Source organism: Miniopterus natalensis, chromosome 4 (assembly GCF_054644295.1).
Source record: "Miniopterus natalensis isolate mMinNat1 chromosome 4, mMinNat1.hap1, whole genome shotgun sequence".
NCBI classification, from domain to species: Eukaryota; Metazoa; Chordata; class Mammalia; order Chiroptera; family Miniopteridae; genus Miniopterus; species Miniopterus natalensis.
This window is the reverse complement of record NC_142084.1, coordinates 11,899,128-11,919,072: the sequence shown is the minus strand read 5'-3', so window position 1 is coordinate 11,919,072 and position 19,945 is coordinate 11,899,128. Positions and strand designations below refer to the sequence as shown.

At 45.4% G+C, this 19,945-nt stretch overlaps 1 protein-coding gene across 1 annotated transcript; it reads right to left on the bottom strand.

The window, feature by feature from the left end:
* Positions 1-1,684: 1,684 nt before the first annotated feature.
* On the bottom strand, positions 1,685-19,473 carry PLAC8L1 (PLAC8 like 1). Its single transcript, XM_016202903.2, has 4 exons — positions 18,780-19,473; positions 15,972-16,108; positions 3,424-3,560; positions 1,685-1,825 (listed from the first exon to the last, which is right to left on the bottom strand). Exons 1-4 carry the CDS (start codon positions 18,899-18,901, stop codon positions 1,685-1,687), a joined length of 537 nt encoding a protein of 178 aa, XP_016058389.1. The 5' UTR covers positions 18,902-19,473.
* Positions 19,474-19,945: the final 472 nt, after the last annotated feature.

The following is a 19,945-nucleotide window of genomic DNA, read 5'->3' as shown; positions in this document are numbered from 1 at the left end:
GGCCCCTGGGCCAGAAGTCTCTGCTTGCTTAGCACAAACGCTAGGAGCACAGTCTCAAGAGCCTGGCTGCCTGTCGCTTACCAGCTGTGTGGCGTTGGGCAAATCACTCAACCTCTCTGTGGCTCCAGTTCCTTTTCTGGAAAATGAAGATATAACAGCACCTACCTGAGGGATGTTAAGGATTAAATGCCTGAAAACATGTAGAGTGTTTCGAACAGTGCTTGGTGCATACAAGTACTCAGTAGAATTCACGTTTTGCCACCACAAGATTTGCCATATCCACCAACCATCCATTTTTATTTTTTTACTTTTTAAAAATGTTTTATTAAATTTATTGGGGTGACATTGGTTAATAAAATTATATAGGTTTCAAGTGTACAATTCCATAATACATCCTATATCATATTATTATTTTACTTAATAGTCTTTCTTTAATTGACTCCATTTCAATTTAAAATTTAATTAAAAACTTTATATCTCAACAGTGAATGGAAAACTGGTCTGATGTGCCAGGAGCACCAGGTAGCCGCAGAGCAGCCCGCGTCCTGAGTCCTGCAACTTGTTAGCATCCTCACAGCCCTCTGAGGTTAGCGCTGTCATTTTACAGATGAGGAAACTGAGGCACAAGAGTAGCAAATTTGCCCACAGTTACACAGTTAGAATATGAAGCAGACAGTTCAGGCTTCCGAAGCCAGGCTCCTCAGCACCGTGCTGTGCAGCCCCCTAACAAAAGCAAGAGTATTCTGCTCACACGGTAGACGGTGGGTGTATTAGCTTCTAGGGGCTGCTGCAACAAAGCACCCCAGCGGAAACATTCTCTCACGTTCTGGTGGCTAGAAGTCCAAAATCAAGATGTTGGCAGGGCACGCTCCCTCCCAAGCCTCGCCTCTTTCAGCTGCTGGTAGCCGCAGGCCATCCTTGGCTTGGGAGAGCATCACTCCAGTCTCTGCCCCATGGTCCGGTGGCTGCATTCCCTGTGTCTCTAGGTCTCTCTTCTTCTAAGGACAGCAATCATATTGGATTAGGGTCCACCTTAACGACCCCATCTTAATTAATTATTCCCGCAAGACCCTACTTCCAAATAAAGTCACATTCACAGATACCAGGGGTTAGGCCTTAACACATCTTTGGGAAGGGGAGGGGAAGAGACACAATTCAACTCAACCCAGAACAGTTGCCTGACTAAGGCTTTGACCTGGGGCTGAAGATCTGCAGGTTCCAGGGAGGTGCTCAAGATGAGCGGCAGCCCAAGGCTTTCTCCTCTGCGCAGTCAGGACTGGAGGCGTGGGGATAATGCTTCTGTATTTCAGTGACGTTCAGTGCCCAGGCCAGGTGCTAATGAAAATTAACCACCTCCTGCCCATCACTGGTGCTTTTGGAAAAGGGGGCTTAGCATAAGAAAGCCATACAGCAATCCTCCCAGCCTCCCAGACACCCCTCAGGAAAGAGCGGCGGTAGGAAGATGGTGAAAAATTCAGCCTTCCACAACTCCAGGCAGAGCAAATGCAGACAAATAATATCCTCTTCACTGGGGAGATGTGAAGAAAGAACAACAGTAAAGACAGTGGGGTGGGGAGGTCATTTATTTTCTATTCCAGTGAAAACTTAACAAGAAAAATGATTTCTCTACTGAGAGGGTTTTGAGAGGAGGGCAAGGGGGAATGGGGAGGAGTTTCTTGCTCTGTCAGATAAAGGTGTCCTTCGTTGAAGGGGCTTCTGAGATTTCATAGAGCTGGGAGGTCCTCATCTTGAGCTCCCGGGCCAGCTGACAGATGGACAAAGGCCAACAGCAGTGCACGGCCAGCCAGTCCTCACACAGTGTGCCCTGCGGGGAGACCCAGTGTCTGTCCTGGTGCAATCCCACAGGCTCATTCATCACCCAGGGGCCTCTAGGTACTACCTGGTGCAATCCCACAGGTTCATTCATCACCCAGGGGCCTCTAGGTACTACCTGGTGCAATCCCACAGGCCCATTCATCACCCAGGGGCCTCTACAGTACTACCTGGTGCAATCCCACAGGCCCATTCATCACCCAGGGGCCTCTAGGTACTACCTGGTGCAATCCCACAGGTTCATTCATCACCCAGGGGCCTCTAGGTACTACCTGGTGCAATCCCACAGGCCCATTCATCACCCAGGGGCCTCTACAGTACTACCTGGTGCAATCCCACAGGCCCATTCATCACCCAGGGGCCTCTAGGTACTACCTGGTGCAATCCCACAGGCCCATTCATCACCCAGGGGCCTCTACAGTACTACCTGGTGCAATCCCACAGGCTCATTCATCACCCAGGGACCTCTACAGTACTACCTGGTACAATCCCACAGGCCCATTCATCACCCAGGGACCTCTACAGTACTACCTGGTGCAATCCCACAGGCCCATTCATCACCCAGGGACCTCTACAGTACTATCTGGTGGCACAGCCTCCAAGGTACACCAATGCCCCCAAGGCACCATGCAGGGACACAGCTCCACTGGCTTACTCAAGCCCCAAGCTGCTCAACTGCTAATCAGTCCTTGTCATTCAAAGCCCTGGTCCTTGGACTTCTGACACAGGTTCATTATTGAAACCACTGCTTTCCCTGTCAGCATCTCTTTCTTCCGTTTAGGACTTAATATTTATAATTATTGTATTTATTTATTTGAAATGGGTAATGAGTCCACATGGTCCAAAATTCCCACAGTAAGAAGGGACAGGAAGGAAGAAGTCAATCCCCCTTCCACAGGTGTCCCCAGCCACTCAGCACCAGTCCAGCGCCAAGCAGTGTTTGGCAGTTTGTCATCCACACTTCCAAATAAATTCCATCTACACAAGTATACGTAGAGACTTTTATGCAGACAATTGCATACTTCTAGGCCGCACTCTTTTTTTCACTTAAAAATATATCTTAGGGACCACTTCATATGAATATATAAAGAGATGCTTTTTTTTAACTGTCCACATCTTACTGTCTGTCCTCACTGTCTCACTGCAACTCAGCCTCAGCTGCACTGGAAATGTGAAGGGCCCCAGGGAGCCCCCAAAGTGAATTCTGCACATGCCTCATAGACTGCAGTTTAAGTCAGGCCATCCCAAATATAGCTGCTAAATTTGATGCAATTCTAATTGTCATCTTCTCTTGTTGCAATCAGAGAAACAGGAATGGCCCACTGACCGATAACCTGCATTATAATAAACCCCCCTTGGAAATACCCTTCACAATGTGACATTTTGATTAACATACACCCTAGTAATGAATGAAATCAGAAATGCCTTCCTTTCCGTTTCCCAGAGTCTTCCACTAAGTGTGATTTTAAGCATCCTTGCTCAGACTTTTCTTCGCTTTCGGGGGGGCGGGAGGGGGGCGGGGTACAGGTTGGAAGGACATTTAGGTTCTCTTACGGACCCAGGCTCACACCTACATTCAAACACACTTACCCATATTTTGTGTCTCTCTCTGGTGCCAACTCTTAGCGCAAAGGTGGACCCAGGTAACAACGGCCAACAAAAACACTCTCCGTAATGCCTGGCGATGTCGCACTCAAGACACACAGGACAAAACAGGCCACAGAAACCTGTCAATAACCACATAAAAGAAAGCCCAGGTGCTCAGATGTGATCAGAGAAGCTTCCCCCCTCGAAGAGCATTTACACCCCTAGCCACCAGCTTAATGCTGCACCATCTCCCTGCAATCGGGGACTGCGAAGGAGCCACCAATTCTCAAAACTCGGGGCATGAAAATGACCCTACCGAGCCCTGTCAAGTCTCCTGTTAAACGCTGGCAACGCTGAGCCTGAAACAGGTCTGTTCGCGGTCACAATGGTAATTGTTTTTTCCTGTCCAGAGAAACATTCAATAATTTTTTTTCCGGTTGAATCACAGCAGCCGCTTCTATTATGTTTACCTATCCAATTTCAATATTTAAAATAGACACAGTATGTGATACTTTTGAATAACAGGCATCTTTTTCCATAACCGGGGTTGAAAGCTCTTGCGTGGTACACTGATTCAGACTGCTCGTCTCACCGGGACTTCATTCTATTCCTCAGGTCAGGGGGTTACTCTAATCTTTGCTAGTTTAGGGGAGCCGCTGATAACTGCCAGTTTTAATCTGGGAACTATTAGAGACTTGGTTCTTTAAACGTCAACTGGAAACAGCTTGTCATTTAATCACTCATTCATCTTTAACTACTGATACTGCTTCCTACACGCTCTGCATGAACCATCTAACACAGAGGTTCCGTTTTAAATACGTTTTGGGTCTCAGACCCTTTTGAGAGTGTGGTGATAGCTGTGAACTCGCTCCTCAAGGGGAAAGGAAAATATGCACCCCGACATGCAAAACTGTGCGTTCAGTTCCACGGGGTTCAGGATTCAACCCCTGGTGTAAAGATATTATGTCATCTCGCACTGGGAAAGATGACAGCCTTGATGAACACAAGTAATCAGGACTATGAAACAGAAAGCTAATCATAACCTTTAAAATGCTTTCAATAAATGTTAGAGGCGTAATATATATACAAGAAAATGCACAGATCACAAACGTTCAGTTAGATGAGTTTAACAATCGCATTCACATAACCGAACGTACAGAACATCGCCCTCACCCTGGAGTGCCTTAGTGCCTCTTCCCAGAGGATCCCCCCACCATTCACCCCAACTCCAGAGGCAATCACTGTGCTGATATCTCTTCCCATAGATTAGTTTTACCTCTTCTTGGACTTCAATAAATGGAACTGTATTTACTTTTGTAATTGCCTTCTTCTGTTCAACGTCACGTTTCTTGAGGCTCATCTATGTTGTTACGTGAATCTGTAGTTTATTCTTTGTATTGTTCAATAGTATTCCAACATATGAGTATTCCACAGATTGTTTATCCATTCTCCCATTGGTTATTCCAATTTTTGCTATTATGAATAAGTACTATGAACATGTATATACAAGTCTTTATTGGGGCATTTCACTTGGGTGGATTCCTGGAAGTGGAATTGCTTGGGTCACTGGGGTACATTTATGTCTAAATTCACAAGAGACTAACAAAGAGTTCTCACAAGTATTTGTACCACTTAACACTCCCACCATCAATGTATGAGAGTTCATTGTTCTGCTTCCTCACCAACACTTGCTATTGTCAGTCCTTTTTATTTTAGCCATTCTAATGAGTGTGAAATGGTAGTGATCACAGCCTTTTAGTGCACCAGACACAAAGGCTCACGTACCAGGTCACTAGCCCACTAGAAGAACTTCTTATCAAAGGCTCTTCCTTGCCTACCTGTCCTTTTCTCCCTCCCCAACAGCGAGGACTGCAAAGTCCCATTCCCAAATTCAGTGGCGAAGAAACAAAAAGCTAGGAATGTTGCTTTATCTCAGAACCTCCAAGGGATGCGGCAGAACTCTGGACTTCTTCAGTGTCACACAGGAGTGAAGTAGCAGGTACACAAGGAACACAAGGGCTGGGGTGGTTGGGGGGGGGGGGGGCGGCTGACAAGGAGCCACCCATCTTCGAAGAACACCTGTTTCATCCGTTCAGAAATCTTAAGATAATGGCGACACCACATTCTGTAGGCATCACATGGCTGAAAACAAACTCTGAATTCAGCCTTGCATCGGTCTGGAATGTTTCACTCCACAATTTTAAAAAATCAGTACTCCCAGTGAAATCAGCAGGCCCCACCCAGCACTAACAACTGGTAGGAACAACTCAGAGGACAGTAAATGACCCAGTAAACTTACAGCAAGTTCACAGTGGTCATTCTATACGCAACCTTGAATTGTGGACTTTGAAATCATGACACACAAAAATCAATCCAATACCACTGTATGCATGGATTACAAAAATAGTGTAACAATCCCTGCAAATAAGAAATTAATCAAAAATTGCAGAATTATGAAGCTGGCAAGCTAAGTGAATAATAAATAGTGTTTACACAATTACCTGAGTGGCACCACTTTGACTGGCAAAGAGAAACGTCTATCATCCTCAGTAAGTATATTATAAAGAAACTGCTGCTTTGTGCAGTGGAACTCCTGTATGTTATTTTTATGACTTTATGAAAGTATTCATTAAGAGGTGGTACTACATGCTAAAGGAAACACATCCAAGTCCAGTTGACTTGGGGCAGGAATCAGATATGATAACAAACACTATGAAAGCCAGACTTTTATTATGTAATAGCTAATGCTCATACAAATTTCATCCTGGGCCAACCCCTGCTAAAAATACTTTTCATTAACTCATTTAATTCTCACAATAATCCTATAAATTAGATATTCTCATTATGCCCATTTTACTTACAGATGAGCAAACTGATGCCCAGAGGATTCAAGTAATTTGCCCAAGTTCATACATTTATTAATATTACATATGTATCTAGTACGCCACAACGGTTGTGGATTTGTGTACTCCAACACAGCATCCTCACCACCACTACTTTATATTTACTCCTGTGGGACAGTCTTAAATCATTCAACTTCTTCAGGAAAGGTCTCTGTGTGAGGTGTTACTGCCCTATACTGCACTGGTCTACAGTGGGACAAACACAGTCGGCTCGCACCGCAAGACAAACGCACAAGGCTAGGACGATGGCATCTTTTTCTTAAAGAGTCTCTAGAAGAAAACTTTGCAACATATATCACAGGTCAAGGGTAAGTATCCAGAATATACAAAGAGTTCCTAAAAATCAATATGTAAAGGATTAAACAGAAGAAGAGAATGGGTATAGGACATGAACAGGTAATTCACCAAAGAAGAAATACCAGTGGCCAGTAGCAAATATGAAAAGTTGTTCATTGTTAGTCAACAGGGAAATGCAGATTGAGACCATCAGAAAGCAGTTACTACCCCTAAGAATGGCAAATGTTCGTAAGTTTTTTAATATCAAATGTTGAGGGGAACCATGGCAAGATGGGCGCTCTATGCAGTGATGACAGTGGGAACTGGCACCGCCACTCTGGAAGGCGACTTGTCTGAACCCAGGACCCAGCAATTCCACTTCCCAGTATCCAACCTGGAGTAGCGCTTCCATGCACTCACAAGGAGGCAGGTACAGGATGTCCACTGTAGCATTAACATTTAAAATAACTTAAATGTACATTAACAGATGAAAATGTAACCAAACCTGCTGGCGTGAATCATACCATAATTGAGAATGCAATGAAAGATCAATTAAGTGCCAACAGAGCTAAATCTGAGACACACTGTGAGTTTAAAAATAAACCTGTAATAATGTACAGTGTACTACCATTTAAGCTTTGCTTAGAGTTGAGGTGCTCAGGCTCACAAGGGATTTGAGCCAGAAATCTGGCCTCTTTGAAGCTCTTCTACTCAAAGGCCTGGTGGTTATGTGAGTTCCCAGCGCCCAAATGCTCCGCGCCTGTTCCCTGAGGGGGGCTCCACCCCCATGCACGGGCTGAGGTTCATTATTCATCCTTCCAACTCACAGGGGGGCCGAGATCAGAAGACGCCTACACGAAACCTGAGTGTGGAGCCTGGAGAGTGAACGTGGGAAAGGTGGGTGGAAACCGCAACGAGGCACATTTCAGATAATTGTTACAAAAAGCGGAACCATCTGATAGTGGGTCGCTCCCGACAGGAATGGGGAACACTCATGCTCTGCGGGTGGGAATGTAAATCAGCACAACTTCCAAATAGAGAGCCATTTGGCAACACCAGCAAGATTTAGAATGGTACGTTTAAACGTACAGTTTACAACAACTAGCCAACAGATAAAGTCACATGCCTGCAAAATGACATGGGTCTGAGGATATTCACAGAGCATTGGTTTGAACAGCAAAATGTCTGGAAACTACATATAGATCCACAGTGGGAATTTTTAAATAAATGATGGTACATACAGGCCTATCTCGAACTAGAACGAGAACAGCAAGAAAAGCCCCGAGGAAGTAGAAGGAAGGAAATAATAAAAATCAGAGCAGAAATTAATGACATAGAGACTAAAAAAACAATACAAAAATCAATGAAACCAAGAGATGGTTCTTTGTAAAGGTAAATAAGATTGATGCACCTTTAGCCAGACTCAGTAAGAAACAAAGAGAGAGGACCCAAATAAATAAAATCAGAAATGAAAGAGGTGATATAACAACTGACCCAACAGAAATACAAAGGTTTGTAAGAAAATACTATGAGCAACTATATGCCAACAAATTGGACAACCTGGATGAAATGAACAAATTCCTAGAAGCATACAACCTTCCAAAGCTGAATCGAGAGAGGTAGAAAACCTGAATAAGCCGATAACAACTAATGAAACTGAAGCAGTAATCAAAACACTCCCAGCAAACAAAAGTCCTGGACCAGATGGATTTACAGGCAAGTTTTACTAAACATTCAAAGAAGAATTAACACCTATTCCATTCAAACTATTCCAGAAAATTCAAGAGGACGGAAAACTCCCAAACTCTTTTTATGAGGCCAGCATCATCCTAATGCCAAAACCAGATAAAGATACTACAAAGAAAGAGAATTACAGGCCAATGTCCCTGATGAACAGAGATGCTAAAATCCTCACTAAAATACTAGAAACCAGATCCAGCAATACATTAAAAAGATCATACATCATGACCAAGTGGGATTTATTCTGGGGATGCAAGGCTGGTACAACATCTGCAAATCAATAAATGTGATACATCACATAAACAAAATGTAGGACAAAAACCATATGATCATATCAATAGACGCAGAAAAAGCGTTCAACAAAATCCAGCACCCATTTCTGATAAAAACTCTCAGCAAAGTGGGAATAGAGGGATCATACCTCAACATAATAAAGGCCATATATGACAGACCTACAGCCAACATCATACTCAATGGGAAAAACTAAAACCATTTCCATTAAAAACAGGAACAAGACAGGGGTGTCCACTTTCACCACTTATTCAACATAGTACTGGAAGTCCTCACCATAGCCATCAGAGAGGAAGAAAATATAAAACGCATCCAAATTGGAAAGGAGGAAATAAAACTGTCATTATTTGCAGATGACATGATATTGTACATAGAAAACCCTAAAGACTCCACCAAAAAACTACTAGATTTGATAAACGAATTTGGCAAGGTAGCTGGATACAAAATAAACATCCGGAAATCAATGGCATTCTTATACACCAACAATGAACTTTCAGAAAGAGAAACTAAAAAAAAAAAAAAAAACAAAAATACCATTTACCATTGCAACTAAAAAAATAAGATACCTAGGAATAAACTTAACCAAAGATGTGAAAAGACCTGTACTCGGAAAACTACGTGACACTGAAAAAAGAAATAGAGGAAGATTTAAACAAGTGGAAGAATATACCATGCTCATGGATTGGAATAATTAATATCATTAAAATGTCTATACTACCCAAAGCAATCTATAAATTCAATGCAATTCCTATTAAAATACCAACAGCATATTTCACAGACCTACAACAAACATTTCGAAAATTTATATGGAACAAAAAAGACCCCAAATAGCTGCAGCCATCTTGAGAAAAAAGAACAGAGTGGGAGGGATCACTTTGCCGGACTTCAAACTGTATTACAAAGCCACTGTAATCAAAATGGCCTGGTATTGGTACAACAGACATATAGATCAATGGAACAGAACAGAGACCCCAGAAATAGACCCAACCCATTATGGTCGGTTAATATTTGACAAAGGAGGCAAGAGTATCCAATGGAGTAAGGACAGTCTCTTCAATAGGTGGTGCTGGGAAAATGGGACAGATACATGCAAAAAAATGAAACTAGACCACCAACTTTCACCATACACAAAAATAAACTCAAAATGGATAAAAGACTTAAATGTAAGTCACGAAACCATAAAAATCCTGGAAGAAAACAGGCAGTAAAGTCACAGGCATCCCACGTAGTGGAGTTTTCACTGATACATCTCCTAGGGCAAGAGAAACAAAAGAAAAAATAAACGTATGGGACTACATCAAACTAAAAAGCTTCTGCACAGCAGAAGAAAACAGCCTCAAAATACAAAGGAACCCCAAGGTCTGGGAAAACATATTTGCCAAGGATGAATCTGATAAGGGGCTAATTTCCAAAGTGTACAAGGAACTCATAGTACTCAGCAAGAGGAAGACAAACAACCCAATTAAGAAATGGGTAAAGGACCTGAATAGACACTTCTCCAAAGAGGACACACAGATGGCCAAGAGACACATGAGAAAATGCTCAACGTCACTAATCATCAGGGAGATGCAAATTAAAACCACAATGAGGTATCACCTCACCCCTGTCAGAATGGCTCCATCAACAAATCAACAAACGACATGTGCTGGCGAGGGTGTGGAGAAAGGGGAACCTAGTGCACTGCTGGTGGGAATGCAGACTGGTGCAGCCACTATGGAAAACAGTATGGAGGGTCCTCAAAAACTTAGAAATGGAGCTGCCTTTTGATCCAGTGATCCCACTCCTAGGAATGTATCCTAAGAATCCTGAAACCCTAATCAGAAAGAATATATGCACCCCTATGTTCATAGCGGCGCAGTTTACAATAGCTAAGATCTGGAAACAGCCCAAGTGCCCATCAGTAGGTGAGTGGATGAAAAAGCTGTGGGACATTCACACCATGGAGTACTACGCAGCTGTAAAGAAGAAAAATCTCATACCCTTTGGGACAGTGTGGATGGACCTGGAGAATATTATGCTGAGTGAAATAAGCCAGGCAGAGAAAGACAAACATCACATGATCTCGCTTATACATGGAATCTAAGGAGCTTAATAAACTGATGAACAGAATAGATTCAGTGACATGGATGCACAGATGAGACTGACGAATGTCAGAGGGAGGGAGGAGGGTGGGTGGGTGGAGGGGGAGAGAGTAACCAAAGAATTTATATGCACAACCCAAGGACACGGACAATGGTGGGGAGAGCGACTGGGGAGGGGGAGGGGATGGGGTGGAATGGGTCATTGGGGAGAAAAAGGGACATCTGTAATATTTTAAACAAAAATAAAATTAAAGAATAAAAACAAAAAATAAATAAAAATAAATAATTAAATAAAAAATAAATGATGGTCCATTCATACAATGGAATCTATGCAGCAATTTAAAACATTAGCCCCAGAAGTGCTGATAGGGTCTGACCGCCTAGACCTACGTCATTAAAACAAATATGCAGAACAGTGTGTTCAGAACCCTGCTCTTTGTGTAAACTATATACAGGCACATAGAGCAAAAAAATCTGAAAGGAGAGATACCAGCGTCGTAGCCATGGTGACCTGTGACCGCTGAGATTTCAGAATACTTTTTTCTCATGTACTACTTTGTATTTTTCTTTTTTACAATGATTATATGATATATTTATAATAAAAAAGTAACCTATTTTTATTTGAATTTTTGCATACCTTTACAAGCATGTCTGGACTCAGGTAAGGGTGGTTGGCTCTGGGAAGAGCTGGGTAGAGAGGGGCAATGATGGAGTAGCTGCTTTCCATATACCGAAGGGGCAGGTACTTCTGAATTTTGCATCATTCAAAAGCATTGACTAAAGCACTGAGCTGGCTCCCAAGGGGAGAAGCCCTGCTCCCTGGAAATGCTCAGAGGCCGAGGCTGCCAGGTCCCGCCGTGCACCCTGCAGACGGGCTCTGGATAAGCAGCTGAGGGGCTGGACCAGCTGACCCCCTGGCCCTTCTAACTGTGAGGCCTTGTGATTCTTTCAGTGAAGTGTGAGAAGAGGCAAGTGAGAATACGGGTTAAAACTCATGCGTGAAACACAACACCTCCTGGGAACCACCTCCCAGAGGCCGAGCGCCCGTTCTGCTGGGCATCCGAGCAGTGAGCGGGACAGGGTGGTCCCTGCTTCCAGGGAGCCGACCCCTCACCCAAGACACAGTCTGGGTACATGAACCCCAGTCTGCGGCCTTTCCATGCTTCCTTCCTCTTCCATAAAACCAAAGAAACTCCTGGCCCACTTCCTTCTGCCCACCTTGGGCATCTGATGGCTCCTGGTCCACACCAGGCTCCTTCCTGCCCGCTGCTCGGGGTGCCCTGCACAGGGAAGGCCGATTCTTCCCATCTTTCAGGTATCGGCTTCAGCCAGTCCTCGGAGAACCATCCTTTGCCCACACCCCCGTAACCCCCTTTCACAGCACCCCGTTTATTCCCTTCATTGTCCTTAGCACCGCTGCAATTATCCGTTTACTGATTTATCTGCTCGTTGCCTGCCTCCTCCAAGACCCGCCTCTGTCTCACTCACTGTTCTGGCTGTGACGCCGACCACGTGTCCAGACATAGGTAGGAACTCAGTCAATGTCGGTCGGATTACAAATCAATGTTGGTCACACCTTCCACACGAACCTCCTTCTGGGGCAACGTCCCAAACATTCCCAAAGCCAGGACACCCCGCACGTTGCCCACGATGCGCGCAGCACCCACGTCTGCACAGGGCGCGGGGCAGCCGCCTGCTGATGTCGGCGCGCAGCGAATTCAGACAAAAGCGCAGGGCCGGGAGAGGGAGGCGGTTCAAAGAATATAATTACGGTAAAATGAAGCAGCAAAATGGCAAAAAGAAACGGAAATCATCACTGTTCCTCATGTGCCCTTCGCTTAACGGATGGCAAACTGTAGCAATAATTCTCAGCATTTAATGGAAAACTATCCCAGCGTGGGAACCGGACCTGGAACAAGGTCATGGCAAGAAGCTCTCCTTTTTGTTCCCACTTTTGTCACATCTGTTTTCACAGCGATTTGCTGGAAATGAAGGTTTGTGGATGAAGTAGCCCTTTTGAGCAAGGGAGGAGAGAAGCCCGGGGTCGTGGCGCATACGCCAGCTGCGCCGGGGAAGGACGGCACAGGTAACGAGTGGATAAAGGGACGTTGCCTTTACATTTTCTCCTGAGACGATTGCCTTGGAGAAACCATGAGCAGCCACAAAACAGACGCCCATCTGGGAGCAACGATTAGGACACAGAACATTCGAGATCACTGTGCTGTATACTCACGGCCTGTCCTCCATGGGTCATGGCCAATTGTAAAGGAGAGTGTCCGTATCTCTTCACATGTCCTCCCTTCTCTCCTTGCCCCTAGAGTGGGCGCTCAAATGGACAAGCAGGTGACCTCGAACACCGATGGGGTGGGGAGCAGGGCTAAGCAGTGGGGCCGTGTTTAAGGCGGAGGGGTGGGGAGCAGCGCTCCTTTCCTTGACCAACTTTTTAGGTTCTCTTGGGATCGGGTAGAACTCACTGTGTAGCAGCCAGTCTAAGTCCCCTGACTCTACTCCTTGCTCTTCACATGCTGGAGGGTAATAAAACTGTATGATAATAATATTAATACCTAAGGTTCACTAAGTGCATTATTGTGTATATATATATATATATATATATAGGGATCTTCCTGGTAATAGCACCGCAGTAGAAAAATTTAGAAAATTATTTCTTGAGGGCAATATTGGCAGGACTGTCATTCAAAGTGCCCGGGCGCGGCCAAGTGACAGCACATGGCCTAAGCTAGACAGACTGGGCTCTGGCTGCTGAACATCGGTTCTCGGACAGGAAGACAAGAGAGTGAAAATGTTGGGAGTTGACCAGCCTGTCAGCTAGCTCCTCGCGACGCATCGCATCCCTCCCGAGCTGCTTCCGGTTGGTTTTCTGATCCTGTGAGCTATCCCATCGCCATCTAGTGAAATCCAACGTTTGCCTGAGTCTTCTCCTAGGGCTGCCAGAACAAAACACCGCAGGCTGGCCATCGTAAAACTGGAGAAATGATTCCCTCCCTGGAGAATCCTGGAGGCCGGAAATCTGAGATCTGGTGCAGGCAGGATCGGCTCCTTCTGGGGCTCCAAGGAAGAGTCTGTCCCGTGCCTCTCCAGCTTTGGTGGCCGCTGGTCATCTTCAGCATTCCTGGGCTTCTACAGGCATCACTCCATTCCTGCTTCTGCCCCCACATGGCCTCCCTCTTCTGTGTGTTTGTGCCCAAGTTTTCCTCTTCTTACAAGAACACCAGCCATGGGGTTAGGGCCACCCTAACCCACTACAACCTCTTTTTAACTTGATTAGGTTGCAAAAACTCTGTTTCTAACTAAGGTCATGTTCAGAGGTTCCAGGCGGACATGAATTTTGAGGGGTCACTATTCAACTCAGTCCAACATGCAACAAAACCCCTCTGATCCACATATGTTCCAAACCACTGTTAGGAGTGGGTCGTCTATACCATCTGCTTTAGTCCTGACGACAACCCTTGAGGTGGACGCCTCCATCAGTCTCATTTCAGAGGTGGGAAGATGAAGACCCAGAAAATCTGAGGTCAAATGACTAGTAAGAGGCAGTTAAGATTCAGACCAAGGTCTGTATCACGTACAGACGTGTTCTCCCAATCAGCACACTGTATTCCAGGCTTTGACCTCCTCGGAAATGCATCAGTGGCTCCCCAGCCCCCAGCCGCAAGCTATGAAAGGAGTATGGTCCACTCCCCAACCTGGGACCGGGGCTTCACATCTCCACGTGGCTGTTCTGCCTTCTCTGTACCTCAGCACTAGGTGACGACCAAAGTCAGAAAATCTGGACGAGAACCGGGAAGGATCCTGAGAAAATCAGAGAACTGCCACAATTGTCTGGTCAGACGCCCACATGGGCAGCAGGTGCAGGAAGAAACCTGCTGAGCTCTGGGGCAGATGGGCGAAGAGACAGGAACAGGAGGAAGGCCGGGTCTGGGGCCGGGCAGTCCCTTCTCTGTGAGGCCCAGGCAGTGAACGCGTAAGCCTGGATGTCCAGGGCACCAAAAAGTGTTAGAGCTCTTCCCTCCGCAAGACTCTTGGTTGAAGGACGTGGGTCATGTAACAGTTCAGTGCTCTTCAGTGATCCACCCCGTACTCTGGGACAAATTCAGATCTTCCCAGAGCCTGTGAAGAGCGGGGAGAGCCATGGTCTTCAGAAATATTAGATCTAGGGTATGTTGGATTTTGAACTTCAGAGACTATCCCTCATCCTTCAAAGGAAACCCCCAACCACACACATACTCCAAGAAAATTTCGGTGACCGAATTGTTCCCTAGGGCAAGAGCATGAGGCCCTGGAAGGGGGTACTGACTTGTGGCACCAGAGGTGGGTCAGAATGTCCTCAGGTAAAAATAGAATCAGTGAGCCAGGAACCTCAGTCCCAAGGGGAAGAAGTCACGTGGCTGGAGGACAGTGTCGTTGGTACTTGTGAATGACTAATCTGCAAAGATGTCAATCAAGGGGGTTTCTTTTGTAACATTTCCTATTGTTATGAGTGCCACACATTCCTCACAGAAATACTAGAGAGATAAACAAAAATAAAATAAAAATTATTCATTAGCCTACCATCTGGAGACACCAGCTGCAAACATTTGTATTTCTACCGTTCCAGATATTTTTCTAAGTATTTCCCCCCAAAATGGTGCCTAAGGTGCATAGTTTTGCAATCTGCCTCTTTAACTTAAAAATGTATCCAAAGCATCTTTCCGTCCCATTAAATGTTCCTCTACAACATGCCTTCTCATGGCTGTATAATAATTCATTGCATGATGCCCTCGCTGAACATTTAGTTGTCCGGATTGTTGCCATAATAACCAATGCTGCAAAATTTCATGTTGCTGCTAAATCTCTGCACATGATTTATTTCCTTAGACTAAATGCCTGAAAATGTAATTACTGGGTCAAAAGCTACGTATAACTCGATGTTCTTTTTACACATATTGCTAAACCATCCACCAGGAAGGTTGTACGAATTTATACTCCCACAGATGCGGGAGCCCGTTTTGAGCGTCTTTGCCAACAGTGTACTTTGCCTTTTAAAAAAATTGTTAAGTCACCACTTATTCTATAAAAGCATCCACAGCGCTGAAAGGCAAGCTTTTTCCTGCCAAGAAACTCATTTGAGTCACTAGAGGATTAGTCCAGTTATTCTAAAACCATTTAATTTCTGTCCTTGTGCCTGATGGTGCTTTTCCACCCACTGGCGTCTTGGGAAAGAATATAGTAAAGGAGAACTTAAATGAAGAGGGAAACATACAAATTTTCCTGTCTCGGCAGACACTGAAGAGGCTGGTGCTCCAGTCCCCACCCGTCTGGACAATGGCTGTGACCGCGGTCCTGCCTCTGGCTCCCCGGACAGGCTGCCTCACCACAGCCTGGGCTGGCACATGGCTCCTGGAGAATCAAGGGTGGTGATTAATTAGGAGACAAAGAAGTTGGTTCAGAAGGACAGCTGTTAAGCCAAGACAGAGTCACGAAGAGGAGACGCGGACCTGGTGACACCAAGCCCAAGCTGACCTCACCATCCCCCCCATCATACCTTCTCTGACTTTTTGCCCCACCTCTATTAATAGCATTATTATTCCAAATCCTGTCCCTCAAATTCAACGTCCTGTCTGCTTCCTCGGTGGTTCTCAGTGCTTCATAATAGTCAAGTCTCAAATTTGGAATCAAGAGGCCTGAGTTCAAAGCCCAGCACAGGAGGCAGGCTGGAAGGGAAGGGGTGCGTGTGACACGGGCAGTGAGACATCGGCGGCAGACAGCTGGGGGTGCTGCGGCAGAGGTGAGAGTGGGAGCCACCTGCGCAGAAGTGGAAAGCGGGGCCCTTTCATGAGCCATTAGGCGTCACAGACAATGCTCCAGGGCCGAACGAGCTTTTCAAGAGCCTACAAAAGTGGGACCTGGAAAAAAGTATTGGCCCCAAGATAGAAAAACTGCAAAATAGAAATCAGTTAATGCTCCATTAAACACAAAAATCCAGCATTATATTACTCTCACTCGTCAAATTTAGGATTCACAAACATTTTATTATATTTGGAAACAACTTACAATTCTGTCACTTTTTTAAAAAAAACCCAAGTATGAAGGACTGCTGAGAAGCAGCAACCAATCGTGACTCAGACAAATAATTTCAAACGCAAAATTATAAAAATCCTTTCACTTACTGTACACCAAAAAAACCCCACAAAAATATATAATGTATGGTATGGATACACTTTAAGATATTTGTTGTAATGTGGGTGAGGACCTATTGCTATGGACTGAATTGTGTCCCCCAAACTCGTATGTTGACACTGACTCCCAGGGTGACTGTATTTGTATATAGGGCTTTTGGGGGTAACTAAGGTTAAATGAGGAATGGGGTGGGGTCCTGGTCCAACAGGATTGCTGGCCTTGTAAGAACAGGAGGGGCCATGTAAGCAGACAGGGGGAAGGGGGCAAGCCAGGGAGTGTCCCCACCAGGACCCGACCATGCTGGGACCCTGACTTTGACCTTCTGGACTGCAGAACTGTGAGAAAATAAATTTCCGTTCTTTCGGCCACCCAGTCTACGCTAGTTTGCTATGGCAGCCCAAGAGGATTTCAAACTGGCCCTGAAAACTTCCTTTACACTTCTCTCCTTCCTGTGTCCATGTAAGCTCCTTGAGGTCAGGGCACATGCTGCTCCTCCCTGGAGCCCCAGGCTCCCGCGTGCTACCTTCAACCCAGGGGTGCATGTACCTGTTGAATTGGATCAAACTGAATTCACACGTCTCTTCCGTCATATCTGAGCCCTCCTCAAGCCTAGCTCTAAGCGAGGTGACTCTCACTGTGCCATCCTCTAGGAAGGGCACGACTCTCAGCTGTGGTGATGAAATAAAGCAGAGTGGCCGAGGAGCTCCCTGCCTCCCTCCACACCATCCGAGGGTGTACCTCTCGGTGTGTTGATGCCCACAGGTTGGTGCATCCGTCATTATTCTAGGAGCTGCCAATTATCTCCAATAAGATGAATTGCTCAGCACTGAGCCTCTGGATTCCATTTTCCCCTGAAATAAGTCATTTACAGTCTGCAGCCCTCAACTAGGATTTTCTGCTTCTATCTCACTCAGCATTATGTGTGTAACACCTTTTATTATGGCAAGGCAGCCCGTCACCTATCCCAAATCAAACAACTAAGAACAGATTTTCCTAAGTGAAAATAAAAGTTGGGTCTTAGGGGGTGTTTTACGTAGTTTTGAATTCAAGAAGTACATTATTGAGTTTCTTTCCTTTACACCCTGATTCTTTGGTGACTTTTATATTAAAACATCTGAATTAACAAGCTTTGGCTAAAACATTTCAGTTCAAGATTATAAACTCATGTGTCATAATGAAAATAACAAGCATAGCCCTGGCCGGGTGGCTCTGTTGGCTGGAGTATTGCCCCGTGCACAAAAAGGTTGCGGGTTCGATCCCTGGTCAGGGCACATGCCCAGGTTGCTGGTTCTACCCCCGGTCAGGGGCATATATGGGAGGCAACTGATCAATGTTTCTCTCTCCCCCCCTTCCTCTCTCTCTATAAAAAAAAATCAATAAAAACATATTGAGGATTTTTAAAAAAAAGTAACAAGTATAGCTACCCTTCCCTGAGCACTTTCTATGTACAAGGCACTTGGTAGTTGGTTTAAGATCTGAATAATTATTCAGGGGGCGCTACACGGATGGACTAATGTAGCTATGCTGGCTTCCTGTATAGCTTTTCCCGCACAGCTTTCAGCTCTAGTATCCCAGAGAATGTTATAGGACCATTTGATTTCAAAACGGTGGGAATTACTGGCAGCCATCAGAAATAGTTTCACTTGGTCAGGGTTCAACAATTTAAGAATAAAGAGCTATCCTTTCACCCAAGCCAGCCCTTCTCTTTTCACGCATGAGCCAAGCAAGGCCAGAAGGAACTAATCAGTTGCCCCCTTTTGAACCACACAGGGGAAACGATACAACTACTTCCTTCCCTAGCCCACCTTTTTGCCTTGGCTCCTTTTAAGAGAGTGATTTGATATTCCAACCGAAGAGCAAAGGCTGGGGGGGTGGGCACCGAACTCCCTACCTCCAGTTGGAAATAAAATGTTCATCTTCAGATGCTATGAGTGAAAGCGACAGAGGAGAGTGTATATTGAGTAAGCACATATCCTCGGGAAGCTTCGAGAAGTCACTTCCGAAACAATTCATAGTGATGGGTGTTCTCTGGTCACTGGGCTATCCTTTCCCTTTGGCAGGAAGCTGATTCTAAGTGTAGGTGCGATCCAGAGGGGAACGGCTCTTCTACGGAATGCTGCCTGGATATTCTGGAACCTGAGGTCATAGCAGGGCAACTGACAGGCACTTTCCCTCTTTAGAGACAGGTACACGCCTAATTGTGGGCATGTCCAGCTTACTAATCTGAAGGTAGATACTGCTGAAGATATAAAAACAAAACAAAACAAAAATCACTGGTGGAAAACCCCTTTGCCTTCAGAGATAACTCTAGTATTTATATAGCAAAGTGTCACTTGACCTTCCCTTAGGGGACTCAGAGGCTGTAAGTTTCTGCCACCTAATGTAAGGGAGAAGCAGCAGGGGCCCCTCATCACCCCAGGCCTGCTGGTCCAACTCGGCGCGATGAGTCCCGTAAATGACCTGAAAGCAGGGACAGAAAGGTCTTTCACCCCAGACATTGTACTTGGTTCCATCTCATAAAAGATGGTCTCCTGGTTTGAGCTATGCTAGGTTGTCCTCAGCCTCTAACTTTTTTTTTTTAATATGTCTTTATTGATTTCAGAGAGAGGAAGGGAGAGGGAGAGAGAGAGATAGAAACATCAATGATGAGAGTCATTGATCAGCTGCCTCCTGCACGCCCCCACTGGGGATCGAGCCCGAAACCCGGGCATGTGTCCTGATCAGGAATCAAACCCGATCGATCACCTGGATCCTAAGTCGATGCTCAACCGCTGAGCCACACCCGGCCGGGCTCAGCCTCTAACTTTTGAGAACTTCTAGAAATCTCCTCCTCATGGACCTCTTGATCATGCCCAAAGGGGATCTAGTGAACAAAGGCTGGTGACTGCCTCCCCAGTGCTCTGAACCGTCAGGGTCTTAGGAGCCTCTGAAATATGCCTCTAGGGCATGCCTCATGGAGGTGTGAATTCCAAAACACTTGGAAAATGTCCTTAGAAGCAAAAAAATAAATAAATAAAAATTAGACAAGACTGCACATTGAGGGGAGGGGTCCGCAAT

Excerpts from the sequence above, each read along its gene's own strand:
- PLAC8L1 (XM_016202903.2), bottom strand. The coding sequence starts at position 18,901 with ATGAATTGTTTCGGAAGTGACTTCTCGAAGCTTCCCGAGGATATGTGC. Across the intron at positions 3,561-15,971 it reads CTGCCGAGACAGGAAAATTT|GTTTCTGTGGCCTGTTTTGT; the intron begins GTATGTTTCCCT and ends GGTTATTGACAG. Across the intron at positions 1,826-3,423 it reads GAGAGAGACACAAAATATGG|GGCACACTGTGTGAGGACTG; the intron begins GTAAGTGTGTTT and ends GTCTCCCCGCAG.